Source organism: Xyrauchen texanus, chromosome 20, assembly GCF_025860055.1.
Source record: "Xyrauchen texanus isolate HMW12.3.18 chromosome 20, RBS_HiC_50CHRs, whole genome shotgun sequence".
NCBI lineage: Eukaryota > Metazoa > Chordata > Actinopteri > Cypriniformes > Catostomidae > Xyrauchen > Xyrauchen texanus.
Window position 1 is genome coordinate 28,643,159 of NC_068295.1, and position 13,079 is coordinate 28,656,237.

The 13,079-nt window shown below is 40.6% G+C and overlaps 1 protein-coding gene across 2 annotated transcripts in view; it reads left to right on the forward strand.

The window, feature by feature from the left end:
* Nucleotides 1-3,882, forward strand: part of LOC127660523 (transmembrane protein KIAA1109 homolog) — a 72,572-nt gene extending 68,690 nt beyond the window's left edge. For both annotated transcript variants that reach the window (XM_052150822.1, XM_052150823.1), the window contains 8 exons: nt 28-217; nt 309-526; nt 689-940; nt 2,029-2,232; nt 2,573-2,767; nt 2,915-3,049; nt 3,136-3,304; nt 3,526-3,882. In XM_052150822.1, coding sequence (XP_052006782.1) covers nt 28-217; nt 309-526; nt 689-940; nt 2,029-2,232; nt 2,573-2,767; nt 2,915-3,049; nt 3,136-3,304; nt 3,526-3,745 — 1,583 coding nt within the window. In that variant the 3' untranslated portion in view covers nt 3,746-3,882. The remainder of the gene's footprint in view (nt 1-27; nt 218-308; nt 527-688; nt 941-2,028; nt 2,233-2,572; nt 2,768-2,914; nt 3,050-3,135; nt 3,305-3,525) is intronic.
* Nucleotides 3,883-13,079: the final 9,197 nt, after the last annotated feature.

A 13,079-nucleotide genomic window follows, 5' to 3' on the forward strand; every position in this document is an offset into this window, starting at 1 on the left:
GTATTACTCATATTCTTCCTATTACAGCCCACATTTCAGAACATCCAAATCAGCAGCCCAGTCATAAGATCCAGATCACCATGGGCTCCACTGAGGCCCGGCTGGATTATATGGGCTCCAGCATATTGATGGGCATCTTCAGTAATGCTGACCTGCAACTTCAAGACGAGTGGAAGGTGAACCTCTGCACCACAGAGGCCAGTCTGTCTGAGAAGAGGTATGGGAGCTCAAAACACACAGTAAGTTGGATGAAACAATAAGAACAAGCACTACCATAACCATCATTCTCTGATCCGTATCTCCTCCAGTGAGATCTTCGTGCATGGAGACCTGCAGTGGGACATATTCCAGGTGATCATCTCGCGCTCCACCACCCCTGACCTGATAAAGATTGGCATGAAGTTGCAGGAGTTCTTCACACAGCAGTTTGACACCAGCAAGCGAGCTCTGTCCACCTGGGGCCCGGTGCCCTACATGCCTCCCAAAACACCAGTCATCAACACAGACAAAGGAGCAGCTGAACTCTGTTAGTGCTATCTTATCCATTTAAGTTCCATTTGTAGATCCATGCATTTAATTTTTTATACATTACTTGCATTACTTGCACCTATATATTAAAATTACTGTTCTGTAGCTGAAATTAAATGACGATAAATAGCTAGCACAAACATGCATTTCTCTCTTACAGATATGGATGCAGCTCATCACAGGCATTGGCCCAGTGTGTTGAAGATGGTGGCAGGATGCCACATTTCCCTGTTTCAGATGCCCCTCCCAGAGGATGCTGTACAGCTGGGCGGTTCAATGAGTCTCCATGGCAACCATATGACCCTGGCTTGCTTCCACGGGCCTAACTTCCGTTCCAAATCCTGGGTGCTGTTTCACCTGGAAGAGCCCAACATTGCCTTCTGGACCGAAGCACAGAAGATCTGGGAGGATGGTACAAGCACAAAGCTAGCTTTAATCCAACTATCTATTCCCTTCCATCTACTCTCTTTTTCCCTTCTTACTCCCTTCCTTCTTCCTTCTTGCCTTCGTCTTCCTTTTTGTCTTTTCTTCCGTCCCTTTTTACTCTCAATTGCTTCCTTTCTTTATTACTTTCTTACTCTCCTCATTCTTTCCTTCTTTACTCTTCTTCTGACTCTTGCTTCCCTTCTTACTCCTCTCCCTCCTTCTTATTTATTCTCTTCCCTTCCCTACACTCTTCCTTTCCGTCCGTCCTGTCTTACTCTCTTCTTTCCTTCTTGGTGGCAATCTCTGAATCTATTATTTGCATTCTTGCATTCAAATTGCAATCTATAAAATCCTTTATTTCTCTCTTTCTTTTTTCCTTTCCTTCCTGCCTTCCTCCTCCTCATTCTTTTCCCTTCTTACACTTTTCCTTCCCTGCTTACATCCTTATTTCCCTACTTACTCTCTTCCCTTCTTGTACTTTTTGCTTCCTCTTCCTTCCCTCATCGGTGGTATTCTCGAAATCCATAAATTGCATTCTTGCATTCAAACTACAATCTGTAAAATTCTTTCTTCTCTCTCTCTTTCTTTTTTCTTTCTTCCTTTCTCACTCTTTCCCATCTTACACTTACACTCTCTTCCTTCCTTTCTTCTTACACCTTCACTTTTTATCCTTCTTTTCTTCCTTCCTTCCCTCCCTTCTTACACTCTTCCTTCCATTTTTACTCTCTCCCTTCTTTGCTGCTTCTTTCTTTCCTCCTTGGTGGTATTCCCTGAATACATAAATTGCATTCTTGCATTCAAATTGCAATCCATTAAATTCTCTGTTTTTGTCTTCCCTTCTTATGTTCTTTCTTCCTTCCTTTTCTTTTTATTAACATTCTCTCTCTTTTGCTGTATCTCTTTCATTTCTTACTTCCCTTTTTTTTCTTTCTTCCCTCCCTTCTTACACCCTTTCTTCCATCTCCTTTACTTTCTTCCTGTTTCTTTTTTCCTTCCTTTTTTTCTTTCCTTTCCTCCTTGGTGGTATTCTCTGAATCCATCAATTAAAACTAAATGGTTTTGTTCTTTGCCTAGGCTCCAGTGATGACTCGACATACATAGTTCAGACCCTTGACTTTCACCTTGGGCATAATACCATGGTAACCAAGCCTTGTGGTGCTCTAGAGAGCCCAATGGCTACAATCACCAAGGTTACCCGCCGTCGACATGAAAACCCTCCACATGGGGTGGCTACAGTCAAAGAATGGTTCAGCTATGTCACTGCCATGAGGAACGAAGGTAAATTTGCACACTGATCAAAACGTTGTGTGCTAGTCTGGCTGTATACTTACTACATGGGTATAATCTCAACTGAAAAGGAACTGGGGGATAATTTGGAACACTTTACAAAGGTATTAACTCTGTGTCATACAAATAGTGCTCCTCTGCACAAAAAGCACAGGGGGGGACTTGACTCACAATTTTCAACATTTCTCACTCTTTGTACGCTATCTTGGTTCGGGATGTATTCTCCACTAAGGATACATGTGATAAGGATACATGTTTAAAGGTTGCTATTCTCTATTGCTAAAAATATATTATTCATTCTTGTCTTCTCAATTCTTCTCTCTCATGTCAGAGCTGAACTTGCTGCGGAACGTGGATGCAAATAACTCTGAGAGCGGAGCTACAGCGAAGAGCTCCAGTCTTCTGAGTGGCTTTAGAGGCTCCTCCAGCTACAACCACGAAACAGAGACAATTTTCGCCCTTCCCAAAATGCAGCTCCAGTTCAAATCCATCCATGTACAAGACCCAGAGGAACCCTCTCTTAGCGGTACAGACAAACTGACAATTTTTCTTTTAATTTGACATGTAGCATTAAGTATGTTTTGGTAGCCCCTGATAAGTTAATCATAGATGCCTGTGATGTGATTGTATAGTGTGAGAAAACAGAGCGCTGACTCTGAGCTTTGTTTTGTAGATGCCAGCAGTAAGCCCAAAGTGGAGTGCAGTGTGGTGACCGAGTTCACCGATCACATCTGTGTCACCATGGATGCAGAGCTCATCATGTTCCTGCACGACCTGGTGTCAGCATACCTGAAAGAGAAGGAGAAAGGTGAGATCCAACAACATGAGCACTGAAAACATGGACATCAAGACAACCAACAAGAAATCAAAATTGACTGTACTTTTACATTACAGCCCTGTTTGCTCCACGAATCTTTGCATCTCGGCCTGGTCAGAAGAGCCCCACAGCACAGCAGGACGAGAGCTCATCAGAGAAAAAGGAGAAAGAAGAGGGACTGAACTACACCACCGTGGACTGGAGAGAGTTCCTCTGTAATACCTGGCATCTGGAGCCCACACTAAGGTAATATCACCGAACATCAACACAAATCACAGATATGCACAGGCATTTTTGACATTTTTAATAAAATAAAATTGGTTGACTTATAACAAAGTATGTTCTTTTCCACAGTAGCACAATTTGTTATTTTCATACTTTGTACAAATCAGAATTTGCATACGCCATCTATGTGTTTAATGTCTAGTAATGAATTGATGTAACATGAACTTTGCGGGATGTTGCAGGTTGATCTCATGGACAGGTCGTAAGATTGATCCGGTTGGAGTGGACTACATTTTGCAAAAGCTGGGATTCCATCATGCCAGGACCACTATTCCCAAGTGGCTGCAGAGAGGAGTGATGGACCCTCTGGATAAAGTTCTGTCTGTTCTCATCAAGAAACTCGGCACAGCACTGCAGGATGAGAAAGAGAAGAAAGGTCAACGAGACAAAGACGAGCATTAACCCAAACACTTCAGTGTATTCAAAATGTATTAATACATTTCCATTATCTGGGAGCCATCCAGCTAATTATTATTATTATTTTTTTTACCTTGTCTGAAAATACTGAATTTATTGAAAACTACTGTACAGCTCACCCACACATACATCACAGTCACTGCTATACTGTTGTGAACACTGATATTTGCCGTGGTTCATATGGCCATTGCTCTTGGATTGACTGAAAGTGTTGTTTTTTGTTGTTGTTTTTTTACATTTTGATTTTCAGATCAAGTAGATGTTGTATAATTGCTGCTGAATGTCATTTGGACTTTTAACATGGATTAAATGCACTTACACTTCACTGATACTAACAGTGATCTTAAGCTACAGTATACAGGTGTGCTCTTGAAATCCGTTTACATGAGTTCAGAGGAGCTATATGCATCCTGTGTTCTTTTTCTGAGGTGAATATACTGATAAATATTGCCAATCAGAATTTTAAAATAGTTTTATTTAACATTTTGAGAGCAAACAAGATAGGAAACCGCTGTTGGGGTAAAGTGTTCTTTTAGTCAACAGAGGAAATTGTGAATCCATCAGAAAATGTAAACATCCCTAAACCTGAATTTTCCTTTGAGAGTGACCAAATTTTATGATGCCTGCGTAAAAACATTTTGAGGGATGATCAAGTTGATATGCCTCAGATATTCTGTACCTGTGAATAAAACCTCAGATTGTGCCGTGTAATGTGAACTGGCCTATAAAGCAAGGCTCTTAAATGTAAATATATTAAATGTGCAAACTGTTACCCATGTTAGGCCTGTGGTGATAGTATTTTCCTTTTGTTTCTTTTCTTTTTTTCTTTTTTTTCATAAGTGCAATAGACCATTGTATATACAGAGGTAAATATGTTCAATGTGCTGATTTCTTAACTGAATAAAATCATTACTACTACAATTAATGATGTTTTCAAATTATTTAATATATAAACATATGTATGTATGTGTGTGTGTGTGTATATATATATATATATATATATATATACAGTGAGGAAAATAAGTATTTGAACACCCTGCTATTTTGCAAGTTCTCCCACTTAAAAATCATGGAGGGGTCTGAAATTGTCATCGTAGGTGCATGTCCACTGTGAGAGACATAATCTAAAAAAAAAATCCAGAAATCACAATGTATGATTTTTTAACTATTTATTTGTATGATACAGCTGCAAATAAGTATTTGAACACCTGAGAAAATCAATGTTAATATTTGGTACAGTAGCCTTTGTTTGCAATTACAGAGGTCAACCGTTTCCTGTAGTTTTTCACCAGGTTTGCACACACTGCAGGAGGGATTTTGGCCCACTCCTCCACACAGATCTTCTCTAGATCAGTCAGGTTTCTGGGCTGTCGCTGAGAAACACGGAGTTTGAGCTCCCTCCAAAGATTCTCTATTGGGTATAGGTCTGGAGACTGGCTAGGCCACGCCAGAACCTTGATATGCTTCTTACAGAGCCACTCCTTGGTTATCCTGGCTGTGTGGCTATCCTGGGTCATTGTCATGTTGGAAGACCCAGCCTCGACCCATCTTCAATGCTCTAACTGAGGGAAGGAGGTTGTTCCCCAAAATCTCGCAATACATGGCCCCGGTCATCCTCTCCTTAATACAGTGCAGTCGCCCTGTCCCATGTGCAGAAAAACACCCCCAAAGCATGATGCTACCACCCCCATACTTCACAGTAGGGATGGTGTTCTTGGGATGGTACTCATCATTCTTCTTCCTCCAAACACGGTTAGTGGAATTATGACCAAAAAGTTCTATTTTGGTCTCATCTGACCACATGACTTTCTCCCATGACTCCTCTGGATCATCCAAATGGTCATTGGCAAACTTAAGACGGGCCTTGACATGTGCTGGTTTAAGCTGGGGAACCTTCCGTGCCATGCATGATTTCAAACCATGACGTCTTAGTGTATTACCAACAGTAACCTTGGAAACGGTGGTCCCAGCTCTTTTCAGGTCATTGACCAGCTCCTCCCGTGTAGTTCTGGGCTAATTTCTCACCTTTCTTAGGATCATTGAGACCCCACGAGGTGAGATCTTGCATGGAGCCCCAGTCCAAGGGAGATTGACAGTCATGTTTAGCTTCTTCCATTTTCTAATGATTGCTCCAACAGTGGACCTTTTTTCACCAAGCTGCTTGGCAATTTCCCCGTAGCCCTTTCCAGCCTGGTGGAGGTGTACAATTTTGTCTCTAGTGTCTTTGGACAGCTCTTTGGTCTTGGCCATGTTAGTAGTTGGATTCTTACTGAATGTATGGGGTGGACAGGTGTCTTTATGCAGCTAACGACCTCAAACAGGTGCATCTAATTTAGGATAATAAATGGAGTGGAGGTGGACATTTTAAAGGCAGACTAACAGGTCTTTGAGGGTCAGAATTCTAGCTGATAGACAGGTGTTCAAATACTTATTTGCAGCTGTATCATACAAATAAATAGTTAAAAAATCATACATTGTGATTTCTGGATTTTTTTTTTTTAGATTATGTCTCTCACAGTGGACATGCACCTACGATGACAATTTTAGACCCCTCCATGTTTTCTAAGTGGGAGAACTTGCAAAATAGCAGGGTGTTCAAATACTTATTTTCCTCACTGTATATATATATATAACGTGACCTAGATTTGAATTTAGATGAATAGATTTTTTGTTTTTGCTGTCACTAGCTATATTTGAAATGGCATTCTAGGTAACTATATTAATATGCTATGCTAATATTTAAAAATGTAGTATTCTACTTTGTCACATTAACTTTCTGCATTGCATGTTTAGTTCACAAAGTGACATCCAGTTATGTACCAGAAATAGTACTAACATATTACTATTCCAAACATGGCTATTATGCTGTGCACTGCATGTTTAATGGTTCAAATTGATATCTTACATGGACAGTATGCATGTAGATTTCGCACAATAGTCTGCAGATAGAGGAACGTGGAAATTTATTTATTCTGTACACTGCACAGCCCTAATCATCATCAGCTCTTGTCAAACTCATTAGTCTCTAAACATACACCTATCAGCCACAACATTAAAACCACCTGCCTAATATTGTGTATAGGTCCCCCTTGGACCCAAGGTTTCCCAGCAGAACATTTCCCAGAGCATCACACAGCATCTGCTGGCCTGCCTTCTTCCTATAGAGCATCCTGCTGCCATCTCTTCCCCAGGTGAACAATGCACACACACCAGGCCGTCCACATGATCTTAAAGAAAACATGATTCATCAGACAAGGTCACCTCCTTCCATGACTCTATGGTGCAGTTCTGACACTCATGTGCCCATTGTAGGCATTATTGGCGGTGGACAGGGGTCAGCAAGGGCACTCTGCCCGGTCTGTGGCTACGCAGCCCCATACGCAGCATGCTGGGATGCACTGTGTGTTCTGACCCCTTTCCGTCATCGGCAGCATTAAGTTTTCCAGCAATTTGTGCTACAGCAGCTTCTGTGGGATCGGACTATACGGTCTAGCCTTCGCTCTCCACTTGAATCAACGAGCCTTGGGTGCCCATGACCCTGTCGATGGTTCACCGGTTGTCCGTCCTTGGACCACTTTTGGTAGGTACCAACCTCTACGTACCGGGAACTCCCTACAAGACCTGCTGTTTTGTAGACGCTCTGACCCAGTCATCTAGCCATCACAATTTGACCCTTGTCAAAGTCGCTCAGATCCTTATGCTTGCCCATTTTTCTTGCTTCCAACACATGAAATTGAAGAACTGACTGTTCACTTGCTGTCTAATATATCCCACCCCTTGACAGGTGTCATTGTAATGATATAATCAATTTGATTCACTTCACCTGTCAATGGTTTTAATGTTGTGGCTGATCAGTTTATTTTATAAATTATAAAGAGTAAAATGGGATTTGACTTAAAAACTTTAGTTCCACGGCTAAGTGTCAATGAGTAATGACGACTAACTGCAGCCTGTGCCAGCCAGATATCCCTTCAGTCTATTACGATTGACTTCACAGAGGATGAACTGATGCCAGCACCAACCGTCAGACATGGGATACTACATAGGCCACAGCCTGAAACTTAGGCTTAGGATGGATTTGCCTGAAATTAACTAATTGCTACAAGCTTGCAGTGCACCTCGCTGACCTCTGCCTGCATCACCTTGGTCAAAGGATGAATGACAATCTCATAACGGAATACATAGAGAATAAATTAATTCAAAACATTTATATTATTATTATTATTATTATTAATGGTCTACATGTTTTTTTTTGTGTGTTTTTTAATGAACAGTCAAAACATAATTTAATTTTATGGTTAAAACATGTTTTTTCAAATTACAATTTAAACGGAATTTTAGTCTATGTTTGAAACACCTATATCATTTTGCAGTCTTAACAAGTTATTTCACTTCGCAGTCTAAAACTGTTATTTCAGTGTATGGTAAACGTTTGGCACCCAGTGATGCAATCCATTTAGTGCTATTTTACTTTTCACTATTTCTATATTGACCTAAATTGATGTTTTCATATCAGAAAATAGAGGCAGTCAATCAACTAGAAAGAAAAATACATCATCTATCAGTTTACCAACTTTTGTTTTAAACTTATTATAATGTTATACTGTATATAGCCCTAATTTCACAATAATCACTCACACACACACACACACACACACACACGCTATATATGTGTATATATATATATATATATAATAAAGAAATTAACAATGTTTTTTTTTTTCTGTTACAGTAAATAAAAGACAAACCTATTTCTTTTAAAATATTCATTTTTATTTATTTTTTTTCTGGATCCATGTCATGAGTGACTGATGAGGGGTTGGGAACAGAGGAGCTCAGTCACAATGAAGATTATCAATTCAGTTTGGTCCAGTATCTGTCCATCTGGGCTGAGAGGGGACAACCCTTGAAAGCTTTTCTGATGCTTGTTTCTCTGGAGAAGCTCTAACTCCTGGTGTTGGAAGAGTGGTAAAAGTTGTTGTGTTTGTTTATTACAAGATGCTTTAAAGCTGGATCATTCCTGTATCTCTCCCCCAGGAGCTGTCTCTCCTTTAGTTGCATTTCTTTCAGTCTTTTTTGATGCACTTTTTCACTGGCCTTTTCTTCAGCCCAATGATGAAGAGCAAAGAGACCCTTTTTCATCACTCTTGGCTTTTCCTGGCCCTTTACACTAGGTTGAGCCTCTTGTATGAGAGAACTTGTTTCAAACAACTTGATGATTCTCTCATTAAACTCACTGATTTTAAGAATCTGGTCCTGTTTCGCGATGGACTCATTGCATGTCATTTCTCTAGATGACTCCAGCTGTTCCAGATCTTTTGATTTGCCGCCCACCTCTTGCCTCCCTGATTCTGGCTCCTCCTCTAACCAGCAAAATGTCTTTTTAATGCCAGCACTGGGTTTGATGTCCTCCATATCCACACACTCATCATCCTCAATGTCCATTAAGACGTTGGTGAGTGGTGTATTGTGGCCAGACAAAGACGAAGAGGTCAGCTTAGGGGTCGCCTCAACATGCTTGAGGACTTGACAGGCAGGTGCCAACAGCAATGGCATTGGTGAATGCAGAGCAAAAGATTCTCTCTCCTGATTCTCAGCTTCTTCACGGAGTTTCCTTGCAGTTTTCACCTTCTTCATCTCACCATGACTGAGGACTTGACTTGCAGGAGAAACCAGTAATGGTTCAGGCATTACTGAACGCAGAGCAGAAGACACATCTCTAGTCTCTCTCTGAACTGAATCTTGAATTTGCTCTTTTTTTTGTTTTTCCTGTATCTCAGCTTCTGCCCAGGGTTTCCTTGCAGCTTTTACCTTCTTCATCTCCCCATGAACGAGGACTTGATGGGCAGGAGCCACCAGCAATGGTTCAGGCATTGCTACACGCAAAGCAGAAGATTGCAAGGTTGTCTTCTCAATGCATAATAGAGTTGTGTCTTGGGACACCTTGCTAGTCTCTTTCTGTTCTGCATCCTGAACTTGCCTCCTCATCTTTTTGCTCTTTTTTTCTTTCACCTGGAACTCAGTTTCTGCCCAGGGTTTCCTTGCAGCTTTTACCTTCTTCATCTCACCATGAACGAGGTCTTGATGGGCAGGAGCTGCTGACAATGGTTCAAGCATTGGTGAACGCAGGACAGGATTTTGCAAGGTTGTCTTCTCAAAGCATGTTGGGGTTAAGTCTAGTAACACCCTGCTTGACTCAAGTTGAGCTGCATACCTAACATTACTGCTCATCTCTTTCTGCTTCAACTCTGCTTCTGCGTACTGTTTCCATTCAGCTTTCAGTAGAATCCTTTCTCGCCTCTTTTTCTCCATGTCTGACTTCAACTTCATCTCTCTCTCTCCCATTTCCATTACTTTTCTCTCTCTCTTGGACTCTTTCACTCTTCTCAGTTTCGTCTCTGAATCTCCAGACTTACTGTTCATTTGTTTACCCTCATCCATCATTCTCTCCTTCTTAACTCTCCTCTTCCTCTGTCTCTTTACCTCGCTTCCTGTCTCTCTCTCATGACTGCTCTCTCTTTTCTCATCTGTCTTCATGTAAGACATGTTGCTCTTCAGCACATGATGTGGATGTTCATGCACTTGCTGGTCGTGTGGCATACAGGTGCCAAAACATCCAAGTCGCACAAAAAGACTATTGACAAGTCCCATTATACAAAACTGTGTAGTACTCTGAAGTACTTACTACAGAAACAATTCTTGACATAATTTGAATCCAAATATCTGCATCAACTGCACTACATACCTCTCTTAAGTGTTGTGAGTGCAATAAAACCAGATTCTGTCAGAGCTGCAGTTGTTGTGTGTGAGAAGATTGTGATGTCACACAATAGAATCTTGTCACTGTAGTCGCATTCCGTGTTCTTTGAGGGGCTGGAATTCTGCCCAGAGAAAAGGAAACTCATTCGTATCAGTATGTCACAGCACAATTAAACAGTTTGTTAGAAGGATGGTAAATAATTGATAAAATAAACGTTTTACCTGATGGTGTTCTCACCCTTGCAATTGATATCATTGAGTCTCAGAAGTGTACACAAATTCACTTATCTGAGCATTAAATCACACATACAAATGACATATATGCCTATGCATTTAGGCCTATTTTGTTAACACAAAATACAGTAACACTTTACAATAAGGTTCCATTTGTTAATGTATTAGGTATCATGAAGAAACAATTAAAATTGTCCTTGACCTTGTGCAATGCTAGTCATGTGGTTGTTTTTCTGTCATGTTATCTATGGGGATCGTGTTGGGTGGGGTTGAGCATTGTGAGCTGGTGTGTGTGTATTGTTGTGTTTTGACCGTGATATTTGCTCTGCTGTTTTGGTTCTTTTTTTTTTTTTGCTTTGATGTATTGGAGGACCCCCTCGAAAACGAGATGCTTCATCTCAAGGGGTTAATCCTCGTAATAAAGATATGTTTATAATAATAAAAACATCGTTTAACATCATTTAATAATCTTTGTACAATAGATTTTTTTATTTACCAACATTAACATTGATAGTTCATAGTACATTAATGTTAACAGTTAAAACTTTTGACATAGATGTGTTTTCTATTGAAATTAAAACATTTACAACTGAAGTTTACTGAAAAAATTGTATGGACCTACCCAAAACAGCACTATAAACACAGATGGTAAAGTAATAGTGGACATTGTGATCAGTGCCATTCATCCCTCTTCTTTGTTGAGAGTGATGTTGAGATCGATGAAACCCATATTGTATATACTCCCATATTTTTTTAGATATTGCTATTTGCACTTCTGGTTTGATGCTAACTGCATTTCATTGGTTCTGTACTTGCATTTTGCACAATGACAATAAAGTTGAATCTAATCTAATAAAATGTCACTGTATATCTGTAGAACACTTTGTGTCTTAGAGCCTGTGATTCATAACATGATCAGTTAGGACTCTCAGATCATTGGAGTCTCTTGTGTCTTCTTTACTCTTCTCTTCCACCCTGCTGTCCTTTCTTCTCACACACCATCATTACACAATCTCCATTTGGGCTTTTTTCCAACTCTTATGTTCACCCTTGAAAAAGTTGAGAAAACCTTTCCCTTATCTCATCCCTATTTCCTCTTCCTTTACCCACTCTACCTGTTCTTAGTTCACATCTCTTCTTTGTCTTGTTGTTCTTCTTCTTTGTTTGTTTCTCTGAACATATTTGAGCACTTTTATAGAAAGCAGTCATGATATCTCAGTGAAAAGTTTAGTAAATTGCATTTTCTTTGCTGTTTGTATTACAAACGTGGATTTCACAACCTGACGTGCATTTGAGAATATGACTTCAATTTAGTTGAGAAATGTGTGTGTAGTGGTTCAAGACAATTATGAAAATCAAGAAAAATTTACCATCTTTTTAGGTCAATTACATAAGAACAATTGTTCAGATAGCAAAGTTAATTGTTTTGAAAGCAGTGACCAGAGTTTGGAGAAATGTGTAAAATCGATCGAGAAAAACTGTAAATGGCTAGTTATGATATACTCACCCTCATGTTACTCCAAATCCATATGATTTTGTTTCTTCCATGGAACACCTCTCACTTTACATTCATTGTAAAGGAAAAGAAGATGAAAGAAAGTGAATGATGTCAGACAAACCTACTGCCTAACATCTTTAATGTTCCACAGGAATAAAACATCTGAGTATGGAACAGCATGATGGTGAATAAATAATTTCTACTTTTGAGTGAACTATCCCTTTAACAAGATATCAACTGAATTTAAATGTACTGCATTACTCCAGCAAAGAACAAAACATCCATCCATCTTCAACCGCTTATCCGAAGTCGGGTCGTGGGGCAGCTGCTCCAGCAGGGGGCCCCAAACTTCCCTATCCCGAGCCACATTAACCAGCTCTGACTGGGGGACCCCGAGGCGTTCCCAGGCCAACTTGGAGATGTAATCTCTTCACCTAATCCTGTGTCTTCCCCGAGGCCTCCTCCCAGCTGGACGTGCCTGAAACACCTCCCTAGGGAGGCAGCATCCTTACCAGATGCCCAAACCACCTCAAATGACTCCTTTCAACGCAAAGGAGCAGCGGCTCTACTCCGATCTCCTCACGGATGACTGAGCTCCTCACCCTATCTCTAAGGGAGAAGCCCGCCACCCTTCTGAGGAAGCCCATTTCGGCCGCTTGTACTCGCGACCTAGTTCTTTCGGTCATGACCCAACCTTCATGACCATAGGTGAGGGTAGGAACAAAAATTGACCGGTAGATCGAGAGCTTTGCCTTTCGGCTCAGCTCTCTTTTCGTGACAACGGTGCGATAGAGCGAGTGCAATACCGCCCCCGCTGCCCCGATTCTC